Below are 23,468 nucleotides of genomic sequence, written 5' to 3' on the forward strand. Positions count from 1 at the left end.
TTTAATATGCGCCTGGCATATTTCAGATGCACATGAAGCTCCAACAGTTTCTCAAGTCTCGCGTTCATTTTTTGGTGTTGATCAATCAACAAGGGTAGCTGGACTGCCGAACGAGTTTCAATTTATACTGAAAGCGCGGACGTGATGGAAAACATCCCCCTAATAACATAAAATTCATCTTACCTAGATCATAACCTAAAAAAACAACAACGCGCGGACCTAAAAGAAACACTCACTCACTTTTTATGCTACCCATTACTATTGTAAAATATTTTATAAATCACTTCAATAGACTATCCACATACGCAAATCAATCCAATTTAACCCCAAATATACACCTCAAACACTAAGAAAAGATATCATTTTAATCTACTATCCACACCAACTTACTTGAGCTCTTACTAACACAAACACACCAACACATACCCTCACATTTTTAAAAGCAAGAGTTAGTGTTTATTTTCACACTACTCTACCTACACACATTGGCAAATCTATCGTTATTTCTTTTCTAGAGTATTGGGTAGCCCTGAAAAGGGCTGTTTTTTTTGTTTGCTATGGTATTCTTTTTTAGTTTCTAAGAATGCGATGTCCTCTGAGGATAGACTTTCTGGCGATAGGTCTGCTTCTTCGGAAAGAAAAGAAGAACTCTTTGGTGTCGATACGGCAATCGACAAAGCCTCTGTCAGCTTCAGGTTGCTGCTGCTGTTGTTGCTGTTGTTGCTGCTGTCTCTGAAGTCTGTACTTCTCTGTCCATTCTCCTTTCTCCCTGTTCATTTCTTCTCTGAAGAGTTCTTCTATCAGGTCTTCAGTGATTTTTAACATTCTCACATTCTCTATTTCTTCTGGCTTTGGTATCAGACTGTGTCTGACCCTATGCAAATTCACGTAGGCTTCGTTGAGCTTAGCTAGTTTGGAGCACATCTTCGTAGGAGGATGAGTCGACAATGGATGGTTGGACTGGGAACAAACTGGTTCTTAAAGTCAAAGCGCGGACGTGAAGGAAAACATCCCCACACGGTTTTTCGAGCCGCAACGTTCATGAGAGGGATAGTAAGAAATGAAAGAGCATCAATCCAACATTCTTATAGCTAAACAAAAGACAAAAGCATTTTTTCAAAACACAACATTTTTTATTCAAAAATCACTTAACACTTAACAACAACTCTAACATTTTTAATAATATAACATCAAACAATTTTTTTCAAATCACTAACATTTTTTTCTCAATTTACAACCTACTTTAAACAGGGCTGACAACGTTGTGAATGAAATTGTGATTTCCACTGTTGGAAATCATTAGGCCATTGATGGACACTACGTTTCCTAGCTTGAGACAAAAGATAAGCATAATGGTCACAAAACCATCGATCTACTTTCACATCATTTCTAGCAGAAGAACGAGGATCAAATGAGTCACTAAATGTTCTAAGGAATAGCCCAGGCTGCGATGATGCAGAAAATACACACAGTACTGTCCACACACCAAGGAATCTGTGCCTTGTAATTTCACATTATTGAATCGGGTGGTTTGAGCATTTCGTCTCATAAAGTCGATGATATCGTCTTCCAAAGGGGGCAATCCGTACGAATCGAAATATTCCACACATCCTTCTTGAGGAAAGTAGACGGCTACCCAGTGGGTTCCTGGGAGATGACTGTCGTCCGTGTTGATCACGTAAGCTTGATGGTCTTTAGGTTTGCGATGAGGGAGTTCATCTTTAGCACAGACGACAGGATTCCAAGAAGATGTATACGAACTGTGGTTCAAAAGGTAATAAAGTTCCCAGGTATCCATTGTTTTGTTTTCTTCTTCACAGGTAATAATAAGTCGTCAATTCGATCCTGACTTTTTGCTTGAAAATGTCTGACGAATAAACGGTTATTCGTTCTGTTTCCTCACTCTGATTCAGGAGAGCTTCGATACGATGGATCTCTTGAGTGGTTAATGGTGGACAAGAATGTTCACGCAAGTCTTTATACCACTGGTGCAACACGTCTTTATCCGAGATGAGACTCCAAGCTTCGTCCAGATACTCGTCCAATTTTTCTTCTTGACTCAACATCAGGCATTTATCGTGTTGAATTTGACTGGGATGATCGTTTTGACATCCATAGCAATTTTTCTTGATCAATTCCGTCATTTTTTCCACCAAGTGTTTGGCAAAACAGGAGACTAAATGGGCTTCTTGTTCTGGCCATCTCGATTTCATCATGATCACTTCTTCTTCTTTTTCCACGGTCTCCTCACATTCCATGTCCAAAGTTTCTCCACTAGGTAAAGAGGGATAACAGTCTTCCATGGCTTCTAATAATCTAGGATGACTTCTCTCAAACTGTTGATTTCTATGGTATTATCGAATTCTGCATACAGGATGACGTTCACTGTCTTTGGCAGTTCTTTTGCAAACTGAAGTTCCACACGAATCTGGCCTGATTTTATAGGGTGGAAATGTCCCTCGTCGCTGCCTTGGTCTGGAGTGAAATCTAAAGCCCACAAAGCATAACCTCCTGCGTAATCGTCGTACGTAATGCCGTGACTGGCGTTGGTTCCTAACTGACCCGTGGCTTCGTACAGGGACAAGTACGATCTCAAGTAATTCGTCTTAGTCTCGTCGTCACTAAAGACAGGTTCGAAAGGTCTGGTACACAAGGTCTTGCCATCGCGACTGACTTCGACTTTCTTCACAAAAAAGTGTTTAAACTCAAAAGGATTTTCAGCGAAGGCTCCGTTGAAGGCTAAATTCTCGACCATACCAAGGATCAAACGCTTGGGTAACTGTCCTTGAAACAGATGATCTTCGATCATGGAATGCTGTCCAGCAGGAATGGTGAACGTTTTCACTTCCACACGTCGTATGGGATACTTGGCGGTCGTTCTGCTCAACGTTTGACTGATCTCGTTACCTACTTTAGGAAACACTTCCACGCGTCGTACGTAGAGTTTGGCCTCCTCGATTTTGCTTTTGGAATTGCCACCATTAGTAGCATCATCTTCAGCCAACAAATGGAAAGCGGCACTACTGCGATTCAGTCTCAAGCGGACATTCACCCCGTTCAGCAAATATTTCTCTTGCAACCACATGTCCAGATGTAAACGATCCATCAGTTCTAAACTCTTTCCATCTTTGATTCTCTTTCTTCGTTCTACAAATCCGTTATTGTTTGGTGTTTTGCTTGCATCAGTTTCGAATCTTTCAAACTGGCCTGCTTCGTCAGGTTCCCACAACACACAGGCATTGAGATGAGTATCCTTGGCATCTATTCCGTACGTCAAGAGATTTTCCAGGTAGGCACGGTAAGGGTAAGTATCCATGCTGCTGCTAACCAGTTTGTTGTTCAAGTACAAGTCCACTGAGCTGAACAAGGAATGCATGAAATTGTTGACGGGAGCTACTTTCTCTTCGCCGTTTATAGTATCTCCTCCCTTATCTAGAACTTTGACTTTCAAGTACAAGTAACTGCTATTCAGATCGATGTAATCTTCGGGTTGTCTTTTGATTTCAAACTCGATGGGAGCGGAATCGGCCAATGAGGAGACGGGATGAAATTCCACCCATTGGGATTCTTGCATGGTCATCATCGTGGGGGGCATGGCAAACAGATCCAGTTCCGTCTTGGAACAGGCGCAAGACTCTCGGTGCATCATTTTTTTGTTCTGTTCTTTCTCAATAATCGAAAACGTCTAAGTCTCGAACGGTTCTTCTTCTATTCTTGATCTTTCTCGCTTGAAGTCTGGTGAAAGGGTGTTTTCTTCGTCGTCTCTTTCTGCCTTGTCCTTGGTGAATGCCTGACTCGGTAGCGTGCAGGGCATTTATAGGTGTGTCTCGTCGACCCAAAATGTCTTTGCCCGTTTGCAGCAAGACATTTTTGCCTGCCCTCATGAAGGCTTCTTTAGGGTTTTGTTTGTCGATGATGACATTTTGGAGGAATTCTTTGCCTTGCGTCAGTGCCGCATCTTTCAAGGCGTGCAATCCGCGTGTCACCATCGGTTTCAAGACTGGGGCCACCGAACGAAAGGCCGATTTTAACATATCTCCTAAACCGTGTCCTCGCTGTCGTGCAACCCCTTGGTACACTGGATACATGACTTACTTACGAGTCGTGAGAAAACCGTTTTCGAAAATGGAGTTTCACCGTGACTTTTCCTTTGGTGAATGGAATATTTTGTCCCAAATCTCCTTTTATAGCAATGTTGACCGTGTCCAAATACGACTTGCTGACGGGCAAATAATGAGGATGGACAAATTCGCGGTGAACGTGATAAGTGTTTCCACCTTCCTCGTCAGTGGCCGTGGCAGAATTTACTTTGAAAGGAATGACACGCAGTAACGGTACGGAGGTGTGTCCCACCACGTTGTACTCCACCACATCGGAGTACACAAAGATCAAATTCAGTCCCTGGTTCAGTTCTACCGGGTAACGAAAATACCTTGCAAAATGCCCGTTGTTGTCAATCTCTGCCATTTTAATCGTTTTGGTCTGCTTATCCGTGACCATATTGAGGTCTCCACCCAGAATGTCATACAATCCAGGGCAAAATTTAATACGTATACTTTTTTCCTCACTTTCAAATCTGATGAGTAGACGGTGAGACAGTTTGTGGTACTCCATGGTGACACGTTTTTTTAGTCCGGTCAGAACTTTGTCAAAGTCTGCATAGAATTTGTCAGCGATGGCCTCCACCAGATGTTGACCACTAAAATAATGGCCTGAGTTAATTTTAAAGTGATACACGTAAAGAGGAGGAGAAGTGTCACTGCTGCGGGGTATTGGGGTCTTGGGAAGTGATTTATGTTGAGAAGTGGTCGTCATGGTTTGCTGCACTGTTGAGTCCAGAATTTCGACGTCAAAAGTGTTTTGAGTTTCAGTGATGTTTTTGATTTGTGTTGGGTGAATCATTTCCACTAAAGCCACTTCCCAATGGGCTTCGTGATCTAAGGGGATGGCCTGAGGTAATTTGGCCGTGTAACAGCACAACGTGTTGTGGGGAAACACCTCCATGGAACTGTCACTGGGTAAGGTTAAGTAAAATTGGTTTTCGTGACTCATAATTCCAGAGTTCTGTGGCTGTCCGAGGGGTTATTACTGGACGTCAGAGGCGTGTCTCCACCAAAAATGGGGTTCTGGTTGTGGTTGAACTGGTGACTGGCACTGGCACTGGAAACAAGGTTCCCGGGGTTCCCGTTCGAGGAGAATTTCAGAGAAGGATTGGGAAGCAGGTAACCGATGCAACTGCTCAATAAAATGGTCCACAATTGTTTGTCTCCTTGTTGCAAACTCAAATTGGCGATGGCTGCCCCGATGACACAATACACCACGAAGATTTGGCAGAAAAAGACGATTTGCGTTTTAGGCACACGTTCTCCACACCACACCCACAAGGGTTGTTTTTGTAAATCTTGCACAGAAGAACTGGGTGAAGAAGGAGTGGTCGACGTAGCTGCGTCTGCTGAGTGAAAGGGCATGATGGTCACTTCTTTTTATAGTCGATGACTTACGAAGCGTCGATCCAAGAATCAAAACTGGGTGGATATCCTTTCCAACGTACTTTGACTTCTTTGACACGTCGTTTGCCCACTTTACGGGTTCTGCGTTCGAGAATGCTTTCGATGTCGTACACGTCGTCTTCTTTTTTGGTGACACGTTGTAACTCGGGCAAATAAAACGTTCCTTTGAGTACTTCTCCGTTCATGTCTTCCAATTTATAGACGGTAGGATGACGGCCATGCACTCGTCCAGTGACGCGAAACAATTCGGTGGTCCAGTTAGGTAAGTAACCTTTGTCGAAAGTGCGTTTGGTTTTGCCAATGCGTACCCAATCTCCTACGGTCAACTCTCCACTTTTCTCGGGGACAGCCCTCGTCGGGGACGTACCGAACAGACGCTCGAACACCAGCACTTCGTTGTCGGGAGTCACGTCTTGCGGGGCACGTCCGATGCTTCGATGGTAAGATTGGTTGTACGCTTGCACCAGGTGCGGTAAGATGTCGATGTACTTCAGAGTGTGGTGATGCGTAAAATATTTCCACATGCGTTCTTTCAAAGTACGTTGAAAACGTTCCACGATGCTGGCTTTGGTTTCGGGATTCTCGGTGGTAAAAAAATGAATGTCACGTTTCTTTAATTCTTTTTGGAAAGCTTGGTTCAGAAATTCGGTGCCTTTGTCCGTTTGCCATCGAAGAGGGTGACGACCGCTTTGTTTCATCACCCGTTGTAGGGCTCGCACTAACTCGCTGATCGATTTGGAAGTCAAGGGCACGACCCAGGCAAATTTGGAAAAGACGTCGATGACACAAAACAAATATTTGTAGCCACGATTGTAGCTGGCCAAATGAGAGACATCGGCTAAATCGGCTTGCCATTGATGATCGATGCCTTCCACTCGGGTGCGACTTCTGGCAAACTTGCGTCGAATGGGTTTGTGTAAAGTGTAGGTAGCTTGTTCTTGTAACCATCGTTGCACTTGAGGTAAACGGAGACTTTTCAGTCGAGTTTTGGCAGCACGATACAATTTTTGAACTCCTGCGTAACCTGCAGGATGTGAGGGATCGTAGTAAATGCTGGCTAAGACTTTTTCCATTTTTTATTTTGTGTTGGCGTGTTAATAAGTCACCCACTCTTCGGTGATGCTACTTTGGGTGGGTCGAAAGGGTGGTTTGGAAACGGATTTACGTGTCCGATGGGCTACGGGAGTAGAAGTCGAAGATAGTGGTGGTGGTGGTGGTGGTGGTGGCAATGGAATGGCTTTGGTCTTCTTTTCTTTTTTCGCTTCTGGTTTCCCTTCTTTCTGTCGAAGGAGGCGTGGACATCATCTTTTTAACCCAAGCTTTCATTTCTTCTCGTTGGGGTGTAGGGGACGGGGTCAACAAGGATGCTGCAATCTTACTCGAAATGGGAGCTGCTGCCGCTAAATGGGAAGGTCCTGCCACTGGGGAAGTTCTTTTGGGGGTCATCAACGGAGAAGTTCTTGGTGTGATTAACGTCTCCAAGTACTCTTCAGTTCCTGGTGACATCAACGGAGAAGTGGATAAACGTGAGGCTGTCGGAGACACAGTCACCGCTGTGGCAGGTCGTGGTTTGCGAGTGTAAGGCTGCGTCCTGGAAGCAGTGCCTCTCTTGCGACTAGTTTTCTTCTGTGGACTTTTCTTTTTCTGGGAACTTTTTCTCTGTTTCTTTTTCTTGGGGCTTCTTTTCTTTTTCCGGGGTGGTGTCTGGTAAGAGGAGGGTCCCGCCACTGGAGAAGTTCTTCTCTTTGGGGACCTGGTCTTTTTCTTTTTCTTCTTGGGGCTTCGTTGGACTTTTGTCTTAGGGATAACTTTGGGGGCATTAGGATCCCATCTTAAGAGTGAGCGAATGATGACCCCTCCTAGAGTACCGCTCCCTCCAGGTTTCAAAATGATTTGTTTTTTGGTTTGAGTGTCGATGCGGGGATCGGCCAGTTGGACCAAAGCGACTTTGTTTCGATCGAAAAAGCGTTTGGTTTGATGAGGAATCTGAATGATTCCTTGGAGTAATTGACGTGCCGTCACCGTGAACCATCGTAAGACTTCTTTGAGACTAGCTTCTAAGACACGAGCTCGTGTTTGTGGATCTTTTTCTCGACTGATGCCATACAAGGCACGAATCAATTTGACGGGAAGATGCGACTGCAGGGACGTCATGTTCGCACTGAGAGTGAGACAGACGAAAAAGGGTCTGAGGTTTTTATAGATTTTTTGATGGGGAGTGAAATGAAGTCGAGGACGGAGACGTGTACAGGACAGGCCCTCCGTCTTGGCACCAGTGGTGAAACAAGTGGGTACGAAATCGCAAATCCTCGGGAGTGGTAGGTTTCAAATCGACGAGTAAATAGGCGTGTGGCGTTTGAGTGGCATCGTCGTACGCCTGAGTCAGCCAAGGCGTTCCTAACTGTTTGGCTAAGACTTGCACTTGCGATTTATCTCGAGGGCTTTTAAACAAGACCACGTAATGTGCATTGAGACTGATGGTGCGATGGGCTTTACTTTGTTGAAACAAATTTTGGGTGATGTAAATGACACTGGCATTACGGTGATGCCCTTTGCGCGTGAACCACAATTTAATTTCTTCTTCGTCTTCTCCTAACATGTCGTCGAAAATGACCAAATGGGTTTGACGGGAGTCAGAGACGATGCCGTCGTCTTCTTTAGGAATGCCTTCCACAAACACGATGGAATCGCCTTGATTTTCTCGCAAGAGGCTGTACGCCGATTGCCACTCTTTGTAACACCACACGATTCGTTGAGGGGGTCGATCGATCAAATGATGTTTATGTTCGATCAAACGTTTGACGAATTCGGTTTTGCCTGAACCGCTAGGTCCAGCAATGAGCATGTTAAAGGGATGGCGAAGATACAAAGCCTCCCAACTGGCACGATCTAAGTGTTCGTCGATGACTTTGACAGTAGAGGAAGAGGGAGCAGAGACAGCAGAGGTAGTCATGGTGTGAGAAATGTCACTTGTGACACGAAAAACAAACAAGACAAGAGTTTATATACTTTTTCAGAACACGTTTATTGAATGTTTTTTTTCAAACATGAATACGAAAGACAAAAATACATAAAAGCCAAAGGCTTAAGTACAAGGATAAAAGGCACATGATAACTATGAACGTGGAATAAACACAAGTGTCTGTACAACAACATGTTTTGGGTAATGTTCTAACCAGTTCTATAGTAGGGGGTAAGGTCACACAAGTGTCCTCCCGAAAGGGTCTTTCAGGCCTGTCCACGACAGTCCTGTCCTGGGTGACGGGTTCTTCTGGCACCGTCACTAACACGGGTTGAAAAGTAACTTTTTTCCTTGAACAACTCTCGTGCATACTGGGCCACTTCTTGGGTCCAAGCCTCAAAACCCCATTCTTTCCAGGCACGGACATCTGTCCAATGGGGATGTAAGTCACAAGCTACACACACATCGTCATACACGTCTTGGGTAGCTAAAAGTTGACGAATCTTTTTTTCCTGTTGAGGTCGAGAAGTATCCAGATGAAAACGCAAGGCTTTGAGCAAAAGGAGTTTTTCGTGACCATTTAAGGCCATGGAGGTGGTAAGTACTGATCGTAAAGAGTCCACAAAGAATCGGCTGGTAAACGAAATCCCAGAAAACAAGTCACTAAGACACACACCACTTGTCGTCCCAAATTGAATGGATACAGTTCTTGTAATAATCGATGGTAATGATCCACGGTTTGAATATGGTCATTGAGTTCCTTCCACGGAATCTGTTGGATGACATGTGACATAAACCGTGGCATGGCAGCCTGTTTTTATATTCTCTTTTTTTCGGATGCAATACACGTACTTTCTAGGCAGAGATCTTCGTTCTCCAGTAGGGAATCTAAATCTTGCATACTGTAACCGAAACGTCAGAGTTCGATTAGGTGTTTCCTCTTCCGCTAAGCAGATTCCACGTAAAATATGTTTGTAATCCTTTAACTTGTCTTCCTCAATGCGTTGCACTAGGTGAATCTCGAAGTAACCATAATCATGAACATGTCGATCATTAGAGACCTCAAAGTTTTGAACAATGTCTGACCATTGAAAGAATTTCTGACGAATCAGTTCTCTTATACCATTCAGGTACCAGTGGTTAAAGATCTGGTGACGTAACGGATGCAATTGTTCTTTACGTTTCACTTGTATTTTAACTAGTTCTCGATAAATACGTTCTCTCAACTCCACAGGCAAAGCACGAATGTTCTCTTGTAAAGTACTCATGAATAGGTCAGTCTGTACAATTCACAAAAGTAATCCACATAGTGAGTAATTTCTGACCACTGCCATTCAGGGTAACGTCCAAGAATGTCACTGAACTCTTTTGATGTAAACGGTCTAAAGCGATATAATAGGAGGAATGCAACCTTGACCCAAAGAAATCTAACACACTGGTTGACTTTTTTCACTTTCCTCTTATGAATTTCTCGACACAAAAGTTCTACAGTGACCCATTGAGATTTCACTCTGGCAAACCCCTGCCAAACTTCCTTGTAAATCTTCTCTTGCAGTTCTTTAGGTAATGATTCAATATCGTTTTTGAAATGAAGTTTAAATACTGGTCTCGGTGATGTCCAACATTTGACTCCTAGCCAATCTGGTTTCTTCTTCGTCAACGACATGGTAAGTTACTTCAATGCCTCGGTCCCACTAAGGGTAAGTAATGACAATTCGGTGACCATCGAGCATGTTCTACGTAGGCCGAATCTTGCGGTTCCCAGTGGTGAAGTGACACACTGCAACTGAAGCACTTGACTTTATCTCCTTCACCCAAGTAGAAAAATCCGGCTCTGGCTAATTCTTCGGGGGTCGGTCCTCCCAGATACTTTGGCCATTTTCCTTTGAACGATTGAAGACGATTTTCAAAGTCGCAGTATTCCGACAAACGCACAGGGAACGAATATTCGTCTTTCACAGGTTCGTTTCGATGAGGGTTAAGTGACATAGGTAGGAGTTTGCTCAGGGCTGGATGACATCCATAAGGGGGTAGACGTGAAGGTGGACATTCCCCTTTAAAACGAAACCCAGTAAAATGTCCAAGAGGACGAGCGGCATCACTTTCGCATCCCTCAGGTTTGACACGCACAGCATCCCTTTCCATGATAGGGGTAGGGACACTAAAGTTCCCATGATGCTTTACGGCATCGCTCAGGTCACAACGTACAGCATCGTACACATCGCAAGGCTCACAATCGCACTCGTCTACAAACTCCGTTACGCAATTACAATGGTAACCACATGGACAATCGCAGTTTCCTTCCGGACATTTTTCGTCGCAATGCCTGGGTCTTATCCATCCAGTATTAGTCACACTAGAGGAAGATACAACTTTTTTACAATCCCCAAACTGGAACGATGTCTCTTTCAAAGTATTCATCTTGTTCGCTCGGTCTTGGTAGTCCCAATGAACTATCGATCTTGCCTAGGGTTCCTTTTTTATTTACAGACCAATACCGACGTGACCGTACGGTAAGGTGAAATGATTGGGAAGTCGCACTCGCTTCTGGTACACGATTTGATAGACTTTTTCCAAGGGTCGACTGACGATGTGGTGAGTGGGTAAACGTACAATCTTGTTCGGTTGATAGGTGGTCACTTTAAAGTTTCCATCCTCTCCCGATTGCAAGGCTTCTTTCAATACCCCAAAGTTGACCACTCGACTGGTACGATAATTCAGAGTCAGTCCTTTCACTTTGCACGTCGTGTGCACTTCTCCTTGTTTGTCCCGGTATTCGTCGCCGTAATTTTTGGGACCACCACTGACGAAACTTAGAATCTTGTCGTCGGGATGCTCGTCTGTCCAGGCTCCTAAACGGTCTCCTTCGATGTTAGGGTGATGTTGAATCGGGTGATGGATGTAAATGCAACTGTCCGTGTCAAAGTACAGGACGCGTTCTTCTAACAGTTCTAAAGCTTCGTACAATTTTAAGCGAGCATGGGCTGTCACGTAAGCCGCAATGATGACATTTCCAAAAGGGTCGTCTTGTACAAAGTCCAGATCTTCTTCGTAATTGACCAAGATCAAATTCTCTCGAACGACGTCCACGTGTTTCATGTATTTGGTTTTGTCGTGAATCATCTGGAAGTAGCGGGAAGGTTCTGTCAAATATTCCGTCTTGGGTAAACACGGTCGTTGTGCCATTTTACCCCACAAGCAATTTAACATCACTTTGGCAAACGATCGCCTGCCTTCGTTTTTCTCGATGTGGTCTAAAGTGATGCCTTCTTGTTCGTAGCATTTCTCTTTGAATTTTATTTGGTCTTCGGGAGTGTGACACCAGGAAGGATAGCCGCTGGCTTCTTGTTTCAGTTTCAAAAAGGCATCCACGTAGTCTGCGAAAATGCCTTTCTGAGTAGGGTCACCCTTGTGGTATTGTTGTGTCTTGGGAAAGTGGCAAATTTCGTACACTTCTAACAGTTGGTATCCCATGTCCATAGCTTTGAACAATTCTACGCTGACCCAGGTTCCCGTCAAGGCACGTTCTTCCTGGGTGTGCTGACAAGGCTGGTCTTGGTTGCACGTTTCGGCACAAGTACGGCACAAGGGAAACATCAGTTTGCCTTGACAATGGTGAGGTAAGACGGGATGGTATAGGTTCGTGGGAGGCAAAACTTTACACTTGATCAAGCCTTCGTATTGTCGAATGTTGACCAGGTCGATGTGTTCCGTGAACAATTGCGGGTGCCCTACAGGAAAGCGACAATATTTGCACACGTAGGGATACAGCGAACACACGTCCAAGTATTTGATTTCTTCTCCTTTCTCTTCGTCGGCTTGGTACAGCAAACAGGTGGCATTGGTCCTTCCTCCGTACAAACTATCCCTCGGGTTCAGCGGGTCCATGAACTGGTAACTTTCCACGAGGCGTTTAAACTCGGGATCGGTTTTTATACGGTGATCGTACTCGTGTTCCCACATTTCCACCACTTGGTATCCTTCCTGTTCTAACTTTAGGCGCCGCTGACAAGTGTCCTGGTACAAGTCTTCCATGGTTCGTTGCAAAAACTGATTTTTAGTGCCACGGTCAGGGTAACAGACGGGACATCCGTGAAATAAGCAACCGTTAAACTCGTACACGATCTTGGGGTTTTCTAAGTCCCAGCCATCGACCGAATACGTTCCGATGGTCTTTTCGCACCCTCCGTTGCGGGCATGTTGAATCCACTTGTCTTCCTTGTCGCACAAGTAATGTAACCAACGTAGGGCTTTGACCGAGTATTGACGTTTGACAAAGTGGGTCGTTTGAGGACTGATGACAGCCACGGTGTTTTCAGGCATGAATCGTTGTCGATACACTAAGGAACACGCTTTGGCAATGGTGCAAGCTTCTTTCAAAGGATCAACCCCTCCGTGTTCCATGAACAGTTCTCGAAATTTTCCACAGCAACGCCGTAAAATGTCCCCGTCGGAACGACAATACTTTAGCATTTCTTCCTGAAAGTCGAAAGGGTCCGAGGCGTGAGCCTGGTACCAAGCGTAGAAAGCTTCTCGTTGTTCGGTACGCATGTTGTCGGGGTCGTAATAGTGAGCCTCAGGTAAATGGGGTAGAACGGCGTGTTGATTGGCTTCCGTATTGAAAAAGTGTGGAAAGTACCCTTTAGCCATTTCTGTCATTCCAAACGTTTTAGGCATTCGACTCAAAGGCATGGCCAAGTAACTCATCGAATCTTTAAACTGTACTTGTCCCACTTGCATGAAAATGATTTTGGCTCCGTTCAAAGTGACTTTAGGACGTTCGGTGCCTTGTTCCGTATAGTACCTCAAAAGAAACTGTCCATCGTATCCGGAGAAATTGTGAGCCATCACCGTGGCATGACGATGACAATCTCCGTAACTTTCGATATCCTCTTGGCTCCACGTCTTGTCGACGGGGTCTAAGACCCATTGGGCAAAATCGGCTAACGTGTTCGGCCCCCGAAAGATTTTTTCACGCCCTCCGGGAATCTTGCTGCAGTGAGGGCAATGACTGAAGATAGGTTCTTGAATGCACTTCTCGCACGCTCGATGAGCCACGCAGAAATTAGGAATGTGAATGCCGGTCTCTTGCATGCATTCGAAATCGAAAAAGATGAAATTGCCTTTCTTCTTGTGACCGTCCTCTTTCTCTGGTGGGGGTTGGTATTTTTGCACGTAACATTGGTGTTCCAAGTCCACGATGTGGTGACAAATGTGACATTTTTTCTTTCCTGAACATACGTGTGCCTTTTTTATTATTGGTACGTATGACTTGTTCACACGTAGAGCACAATCTCAGCAGTTGACAAGCGCATTTCTTCTGTGAACCTTGCGTCTTCAAATGTTGTTGGTAACAGGTAGGGCTGACAAACGTGCGCAGACAAGTCGAACAAGGCACTGGTTCTTCGCTCAGACAGGGTGAAGAGGCCAAACATCCTGTGCATTTCGATCCACAATGCTTGTGTTGCTCTCGATTATTATAACCATGGTCACATTTCTCACAGTAATAACCGTATCCCAGGAATCCGGTGATACTGGTAATGGTATCGAAATGGTCATCGTGATGATAAACGTGAATGTTTTTTCCGTCCTTAAAATCTTGCCCTCGAAACAACAGAGACCCGCGTACTTCTTGAGGGTGCACTTTCAAAGTGTATCGTGGAGCTAGGGCATCTTGCAATTTTTGCATCTCAGGAATGCCACAGGGTGTGTCTTTGGACATGCCAGCTTGTCGTAACAGGAGTTCTGCTTCACTTCGTTGTTTGGCTCGGTCCGATTGTCGAATGTTCTCCCAGTCTCTTTTCCATTCTGCCGTGTCGTTCTTGTTGACATAGGTTCGTCCCACCACGATGGCACGGGCTAAACACATCTGGTCATGAGGATTGTGAATTTGGACAAGGCTACGCTTAATGCTGCGAAGGTCATTCACCAATAACATCTTTTTGCGTCCGGTCCCTTGAGGAGGAGAGACGTGGGTCATGTCCAATGTGGCTTTTCCATCGGTGATGTCAAACTGGTCATTAGATTGTTGCACGTGTTGAATCTTGTCCATGACTTTGGAAGCGGTCAATTCTGCAGGGGTGCTAAACTCGATCCAAACAGGGGATTTCAAACCGTCGTGTTGTATGGAAAGTCTCAAGCGATCGTCTTCTTTGGGTTGACATTGTCGCTTGAGTGCAGTGAGCAGAGAATCCCACACTCCGGTGATGAACCCTTCTGCTTTCTCTAACGGTACTTCGGACTTGAAATCTTTAAACTTCACCGTGTATTTGTAAGCCGTGGTTCTAAATTTTCTAGAGGAGCGCTTTTCCGTCTCTCGAATGGAATAGTATTTTTCAGGGTTGACTAAGGGTGGTGAACTTGGTTTAGAGGTTTCAAATTCTGGTTCACTCATGTCCTCTTCAAAGTCACTGGCATGAATTTGTGCCAAGATTTCAGCCCTGGTTCGAGGCGATAGATCACGTTTCTGCCTCTTACTTTCTTCTTCTTTCTTCTCGAATGAATTAGATCGTTTCATCTTGAAAGCAAAAAGTCAAATGACTCAAGTTCAAACACCATGAGCTTCTTTATAGTCATAGCAGACCAGCGTATATAAAAGGGTGTGTGTCTTGTCCTTTCACTATTCATTTCACTCTCAAACCGAGCACAACCATGGAAGAGACTAACCAGATGGAACGTTTCGTCAGAGCTTTGCGAGGGGTCATTAGAAAATTCTCTTCAGACCAGCCTACGGACTACTCTCCTTCCTTTCGAGATAAAAGTCAAGATACTTGCTATATCTGTCAGAAGAAAGGGCATTGGTCTTCAGAGTGTCCAGACCGTCAAAAAAGAACAAAAACAGGGACTAAAAAAGACAAAAGTCAAGATACCTGTTATTATTGTAAAGAAAAAGGACATTGGTCTCCAGATTGCCCAAAAAAGAAACAAGAGGAGTCAGAAGAAAAGAGGGATTCTTCAGAAGAAGAGAGGGATTCTTTGAAAGAAGAGAGGGATTCTTCGAAAGAAGAGAGGGATTCTTCAGAGGAAGAAGAGGAAGAAAAAAGACAATTCTATTTACAAGAGGCAAAGAAACAGGAGAAGAAGAAAAGAAGAAGGGAAGAAAATGAGGAAAAGACGGTGAAGAAATTCAAAAAACAGAGAGACTAAACAAGGAGAAAGAAGAAGTCAATGAACTTTTAATTAAAGTGTTGTGTTGTGAATTGTGAATTGGATTGTAAAAAATGGAGAAAAGAATAAATTAATGATATAAGGTAAGTGTCTTTGAGTTTTGATTTTAAAATAAGAAGCTACACTCACGCACTCATACACAGACACGTACTATAAGGGTAAAATGGGTGGGGTTTATTTTTTTGAGTTATTGGCAAATTGAAATTGTATTTCTTTTCGAGAAATGTGGGTGGCCCTGAAAAGGGCCTTTTTTCTTCATGGTGAAGGGGTGAGTTTAAGCAATCAACTTTAACTGCCTTATGCCTTTGCCACGGCCAAGGCCTACTTCTGGACTGCGTAATGTTGATGATGATGATAATGATTGGGTTGAAATCACTAAGGGTGGTACGGTAGGCTTAGTCACAGGGTTGACGTGTTTAGCTCGGGAAGGTCGTATTCTCTTCGGTCGTGATAAAGAAGTCTGATACATTTGTTTCAGACTTCTTAACTCCGCTAAAATGTCCAACAGTACCGTGACCGTTTGATTTTCACCCTCTTGTTTCTTTGCTGCTACTTCTTCTTGCTGTTGTTGCTGTTGTTTTTTTCTTACCTCTTCTTCTTGTTGCTGTTGCTGTAGGAGAAAAGCCTGTTCCGCTTCCTTTTGTCGTTGTATAAATTTCTCCAATTCTTCTTTCTGTCTCTGTCTAAAATTTTCCACTTGCGGTAATGAAGAAGGTAACGAAGGTTCCGGAACAAATTCTTGCGAGGAGAGAAAATCCACAAAATCCCAATTCACCTCTTCTGAAAGTAAGTCCGGGTTCCCTTGGGCGGTCTCCCCTGTTTGTGCACCCCATTGGATCGTTTTCTGAGTTTCCGTCATGTTGAATCACTGTCGCATAGATTGACTGCACACAAGCGCTAGCGAATCTATATAGACTACGTGACGTCACAGACTGCTCTCTTCAGATTGGATGCGGGCTGACTGAATTCTGTAACGCGTGTTCGGATTGGTGAATGAACTCAATCCGTTTCAATCCTTTCTGTCCCTATAAATAAGCGCAGTTCACTGCATTGATTCACCTATTGTCGGAGCCTCAACATGTGGACAGACGTTGAATCTTCAACCCTTGTGTCAACAATGATGTTCAGGACGGACATGCTCATGTATGTCCGATCCAAGTGGACCGTTGTCCACAGGACCAGCAGCAGCCTGTGGATAAGAAGAGTCTATATAGAGAGACAAGGTTGCCTCAAGAGAACTCTGATGTATGGCCCTGCTGTAAGACGAAGTTTGAGGACAAGAAGATGTCGCAAATGCCCTTTATGTTAAGGGCATATTAACATAAACAAAAGGCCCTTTTCAGGGCCAGCCATATATCTCGAAAAGAGATAGCCTTTCCATTGCCTACCCCTTTTTTATTTTATTTTTTATAAAAAAAAATAGAGACCCTCCCTGTTTCAATTTTACATAGACCCTATTTAGTCCTAGGGGTTTTTTGGCCATGTTAAATTTACATAGACCTTATATTGTCCCAAGGGTTTTTGGCCATGTTAATTCCCATAGACCCTATATTGTCCCAGGGTTTTTGGCCATGTTAAATTCCCATAGACCCTATATTGTCCCACGATTTTTCTCCATGTTAAATTTACATAGACCCTATATTGTCCCAAGGGTATTTTTAATGATAAATCCCATAGACCCTATAGGATCCCCCTTCACTACTAACAGTAATTTATCGTTGTCATATGTTAAAATATATCATTTAAAAAGGAAATAAATAATATGTTTCGATACACGTTTTCAAGAGGAGAAACAAGTTCCTATGTTTTCTTAAGAATAGCAATACGAGACCACAAGATGACTGATATCAGCATCAAATAATTGTTTGTTCATGATTGAACATTGTAAGGGTCATTTTGTAAGTAACAAATTACATAGCTAACGTTTGTCTATGAGCGTAGCCTAAGGTTTAAGATACTATGTTTAACCATGTTTGCTTGGACTTGAGTTGAGGACATTGGTGTTCCCCCTTGGCAATTCTATGATATACCGGATACGTTACAGTTTAGCTGCTAATATTTAAATAAACAGACCTGATCTTATTTGTAAATTTGATAGAAATATCCATTAAGATGACAAAACGTTTGCTTACAGAGAATTATTTATTTCCTTTTAATGTCTGCCTAGTCGAATAAGACGTTTAATCATGTTCAGTTTTAATGTGATGTGATTTATTTAAAGTATACATTGGACTTACAGAGTGTTCATTGACTTTAAGACTACATCATTATTCTGGAATTATTGTGAATTCATTCAAGGACATTCTGGATTAGATCACCGAGATACATCAAGATAATTAGCATATTGGCAATTTCGATGCGATTGGTATATCCGCATATTCAAGATCAGAACTGATACAGAAAACGAACGGAATTCATTTGGAGATACCTATACTCTTGGATTTGTAATAGAAGTTTTATTATCATTTGAGATTAAATTCAAAATTATGTAAGTTTTAAATCTTCACTTTTGTGTTATAGGGTAATCAATTGTTTGTTGAAGTTTAATTAACATTATGGTTTTGCCCTTGTCTGTTACTTAGTTTAAAACCCTAGAGTGGAGCACAATCATTAAAACTACAATTTAAACTATACCACGATATCTCTTCGCGTCTTAGCATGCGATTGCATTTTAAAAGTTCACCTTATTTACAAATAGTTCAGCATATTGGACGTAAAACAATGTTGATGGACAACAGACGATATCTATTTAGTTGGGTGAATCGTACGTTTTATGGGGTGTTCCTAAGCTGAAGATACAGCGATTTCAAAACGTAATAACATAAGGTCCAGTCATAATGCCGAGGCCGAATAGCATGTTTGTCAAAGGATAAATACAAATCAGCCTATTAAGCGACACATAACCATGATCAAAGAAATGTCTGTAAAACTGATTTTTTCTTTTCTTTTCAGGCTCATAGTAACAATTTCACACCAATGGGACCAAACAATAAGGAAGAAAATGTTATTTGGACGATACAGTTTATGTACTGAAACTTACACGTGCCTACACAGAGAAGACCTTAACATAACACGAATTATTACGACATGAAAGGGACAATAATCGAATTGTGACATGTGATATAGATATGGCGTTTGGAGACTCATCGAATGAATAGATAATTACCGCAATATGTATATAGCAAGAAAATTAAGCCTTTATTCAAACTATGAGAGGACAGAATGGTAATATAATCATATTGTAATAGTAGTAACTGGTGGGCTGAGAGAATTGTAATATCATTCAATCGTAATATTATAGGTTGACAAAATTGTAGAATAATGCTGCAGAAATATTACGAGTTGATTGATTGACTACATTGTAATATAATTCTATATTACTGATTTGATGGACTGTCTGAATTGTAATATAATTATATATTAATGATTTGATGGACCGTCTGAATTGTAATATAATTCTTTATTAATGATTTGATGGGCGGACTGAATTGTAATATAATTCTATAGTAATGATTTAATGGGCTAACTGAATCGTAACATAGTTCTATATTAATGATTTGATGGGCTGACTGAATTGAATTACAAATATATACCAATGATTTGGTGGGCTGACTGTATTGTAATATAATTCTATATTAATGATTTGATGGACTGTCTGAATTTTAATATAATTCTATATTAATGATTTGATGGACTGTCTGAATTTTAATATAATTCTATATCAATGATTTGATGGGCTGACTGTATTTTAATATAATTCTATATTAATGATTTAATGGACTGTCTGAATTGGAATATAATTCTATATTATATGATTGGATGGGCTGAAAGAGTTATAACTTAATTCTATATTAATGATTACATGGGCTGACTGAATTGTATTGGGCTGAATGAATTGTAATACAGTTCTATACTAATGAATGGATGGGCTGACTGAATTGTAACTTAATTCTATATTAATGATTTGATGGACTGACTGAATTGTAACTCAATTCTATATTAATGATTTCATGGGAGGACTGAACTGTAATATAATTCTATATTAATGATTTATTGGGCTGATTGAATTGTAATATAATTCTATAGTAATGATTTGATTGCCTGTCTGAATTGTAATATAATTCTATATTAATGATTTGATGGGCTGACTGAATTGTAATATAATCCGTGATGTATGAACTTACTGTGCTGAGGACTTATCACATGATAATTTCTAGTCATACCGATATATGGTCTTTGAGGTATATGTTGAGAATTTCCATTCAGACTGATTTGTGGTCTAAGATGAGTCTGATGAGAATTTCCATTCAGACTAATATGTTGTCTAACATGAGTCTGTCGAGAATTTCCATTCACACTGATGTGTTGTCTTAGATGACTCTGACACGAATTTAAGTCCACACTGATATGTGATTAAGAGTCACAGCGAGCAACCATAGGTGACAGGCAGGTGGGCAGATAAGAATGGGTCGAAACCTACAATCAATAATTTTTCGGTACCTGCACGCACACGGATAAGTTGACGGATAATTTATTTGCTTACTCACATCATGTCATTGAGTAGGGAAGATTTATAAGCCTTCAAGTCCGTTAAATTTTATCTGTACATACAGATATTTGCCACTGCCGGTCTTTTTCAGCAAAGAAACATGGTTTGTGATTTCACGACGGTGACCAGAAAAAAGTAGCTAATTTGAACTCTTCTGATTTAAACTTTTATTTTGATAATGCAATATGTACTATAAAATATGAGCTTTGTTACCTAATTTGTTATAATTTCTCATTGAAAGTTGCAATCTAAATGATTAAGGAAAAAAATCATATTTAACCTAGTTCAGCTGGTATTAGGTGCAGAAAGGTAAAGAATTAAAGTATTCTAAAAACTGTGCACTAGAGGAAGGAAAGAAGAAAGTTGAATTATGTTTTTGATTAAAACGTAATTTTTCATAAAATCAATGTTACAATGCGAACTTTAATCCAAATAATTATTTTTGTCTTTCATTTTTAAACTCATAAATATAAATAATGGCGTATTGGAGAGACAAAGAGCTTGATTTGCGTATACTTCTCATTATTGATAATGATGATTACGAAGAATAATTTTCGGCGTCGAGATATTCCTACCCACCTAAATCAGTATAGCGTAATTCATGATATTCTGGCAATAATGACAATATTATTATTATTATTATTATTATTATTATTATTATTATTATTATTATTTTTATTATACAAGAAATACCGTTATGAATTACGCTTATATTAAGCTAGCTGGGTTTGAATGTCTCTACCCTGAGAATCATTTAGCGGTACGTATAGATCATAATCTAAAGACATTGATGACAAGTTCGGTTCGTGCCACTAGTCACCAAGACTGAAACATGCTTACCAGTCACCTTCATTTGCTTAATCTCAAAGATAAACAGCTACCCTTGCAAGAAATTTCTTGCACTTTAAATAATGAATAATAAAAAAGCTACACATCTGATCGGTTTCCTTCAAAGAGACTCATTCTTTCGGGTTGAAACCGGTTCCCATTTAATTTATTATTGATTTTCACTTTCACAAACAAACGATTCCTAGTAGCGTTCTCGTTCTTTCGGGTTGAAATCGGTTTCCATTTCATTTACTATTGATTTTCACTTTCACAAACAACGTAGCATTGAACAAATCCTATTATCCGATTTAAAGATTCGATAACGTGGCAGCACAATCATTGCTAATTGCGTTTAATGCACGAGATTTACAATTATGGTGTATGCAGTGACACTTATCCCATATAGTTTGATGATACAGAGTCAGGAAGTTCGGGATGGTTTGAGCAATTTACCAGTGCATCTTCTACAACATAAAGGGTGGGTTCGGAAACAGGAATATAAGTTTTAATATGATTTTAGGGTTCTGTGTAAATGAAACCATGCTTTGAATCATGCTCCAGAATTGGTAGAAGTCTATAGATCTAGGACCTTACTTGGATTACGAATAAAACATACCACACTACATTCTGGAAATTCTTATTGTACCTACAAAAACTGGCTTAGGTATATATATATATATATATATATATATATATATATATATATATATATATATATATATATATATATATATATATATGATGTTTATATGTGTTTATGGCCTATCTTCCTCGCATATCAGGGCACTGGAAAAACGGGAAAAGACTGCTGAAGCTGTGCACCTACCATGAACTGTACGTTGCAAACACCTTCTTTAAGCGTATGCCACAACACAAAATATCATGGTGATACGTCAGGTTTCATCGCTGGCACCAGCGCGACTTGTTCATCACCAGGCGCTCTGCCCTGAACAGCGTGCTATGAAACCTCGTGAGCAGCAGGGTCCGCCTACAGCTATACACACTACACCAGTCCAAACCAAAAGGTCGCCCTTGCACCAACACTGCGCAGATGTTGGTCCCCTCCAAGGTGAAGGAGTACGTGTGAGCCCGGGACCAGGCTCTCCAGGACCTGCCAGACCACGATGCCATAGCCAAGTAGAACGCCATGAAACGTGTCATATACAGGACGGTCATGTCCACGTTTGGCAAGAAGAAACGGCCCACGCAGGGCTAGTTCAAAGCACAATTTTCAAGGATGCAACCAATAATCTAGGACAAACGAAAAGCTTTCATAGCTTACAAACAATGCCCCAATGAACGGGCGCTTGCTGCCCTCATAAGTGCCCGAAGCATCACCCAACGAATTGCTAGAGAGTGCGTGAACGAGTACTGTCAGCAAATGTGTGAAGGAATCCAGGACAGTGCCGAATCTGGACACATCCAAGGCATGTACAGTGGCATCAAGAATTCCCTAGACCCTATAGCGAAAGGGATCGCCCCCTGAAATCTCTGACAGGAGAGAAAATCATATACCGTGAGCAAGAGATGGCCAGATGGGTGGAGCACTACTGAGAGCTATACTCCCGAGAAACGTCAGTAACCGAAGCATATAGAAACTACTCACCATGGAGGAGCTCGACAAGGTGCCCACCTTAGAGGAGCTCAGAAAAACCATCGACTCTCTCTCAAAAGACAAAGCACCACGTAGTGACAGCATCCCGCCAGAAGCAATCAAACGTGGTAAAACAAAACATTGCATCCGCCGCTGGACGAGCTACTCTGCATCTGCAAGACGTACGCGACACCAGCATTGTGACCTTTTACAAAAACAACGGCGACCGCTGTGACTGTAACACTTACAGAGTGATCTCGCTCCTGAGTTTCGTTGGCAATGTGTACTCCTGCATCTTTGTCAACAGGCTGATGCTGCTGGTGGACGGTCTGTATCAGGAATCCCAGTGCGGCTTCAGAGCACGTAGGTCGACAACAGACATGATCTTATCCCTCCGACAACTCCAAGAGAAGAGCAGATAGCAAGGTCAGCCAGTCTAGATGATGTTCATCGACCTCACCAAGGCCTTCAACCTGGTCAACACGAAGGGTCTATTTGAACTAATCAGGACGTTCAGCTGCCTCTCAAACTCCTCAGCATAACATTCTATTTCCATGCCGATATAAAGGGAACAGTCATGCATGATGGATCCTTCTCAGACTCCTTCCCCATCAAAGCGGCGTGAAGCAAGCCTGCGGTCTGGTGCCGATCCATTTCGGGAAATAAATTCTCCCTGTTCTATACCTCTGACTCGTCCACTGAGAGCGTATATCTGGCACGAAAGTGCTCGAACACCAAAGTGACGTCGATGCTCATCAGAGAGACGCTATTTTTTGATGACGCGGCTCTTGTATCTCATACCGAGGATGCCCTCCAGAAACTGGGAGACAGATTCGGTGATGCCTGCAAGCAGATCGG

The 23,468-nt window shown here is 42.2% G+C and overlaps 1 protein-coding gene across 1 annotated transcript in view; it reads right to left on the reverse strand.

Moving 5' to 3' along the window:
- Positions 1-23,166, reverse strand: part of LOC149787191 (uncharacterized) — a 47,185-nt gene extending 24,019 nt beyond the window's left edge. Inside the window, exon 1 of the mRNA XM_089976061.1 lies at positions 23,071-23,166. Coding sequence (XP_089832187.1) covers positions 23,071-23,166 — 96 coding nt within the window. The remainder of the gene's footprint in view (positions 1-23,070) is intronic.
- Positions 23,167-23,468: the final 302 nt, after the last annotated feature.

Source organism: Sinohyriopsis cumingii, chromosome 12 (assembly GCF_028554795.1).
Source record: "Sinohyriopsis cumingii isolate HCF-2022 chromosome 12, ASM2855479v2, whole genome shotgun sequence".
In the NCBI taxonomy this organism is placed as follows: domain Eukaryota; kingdom Metazoa; phylum Mollusca; class Bivalvia; order Unionida; family Unionidae; genus Sinohyriopsis; species Sinohyriopsis cumingii.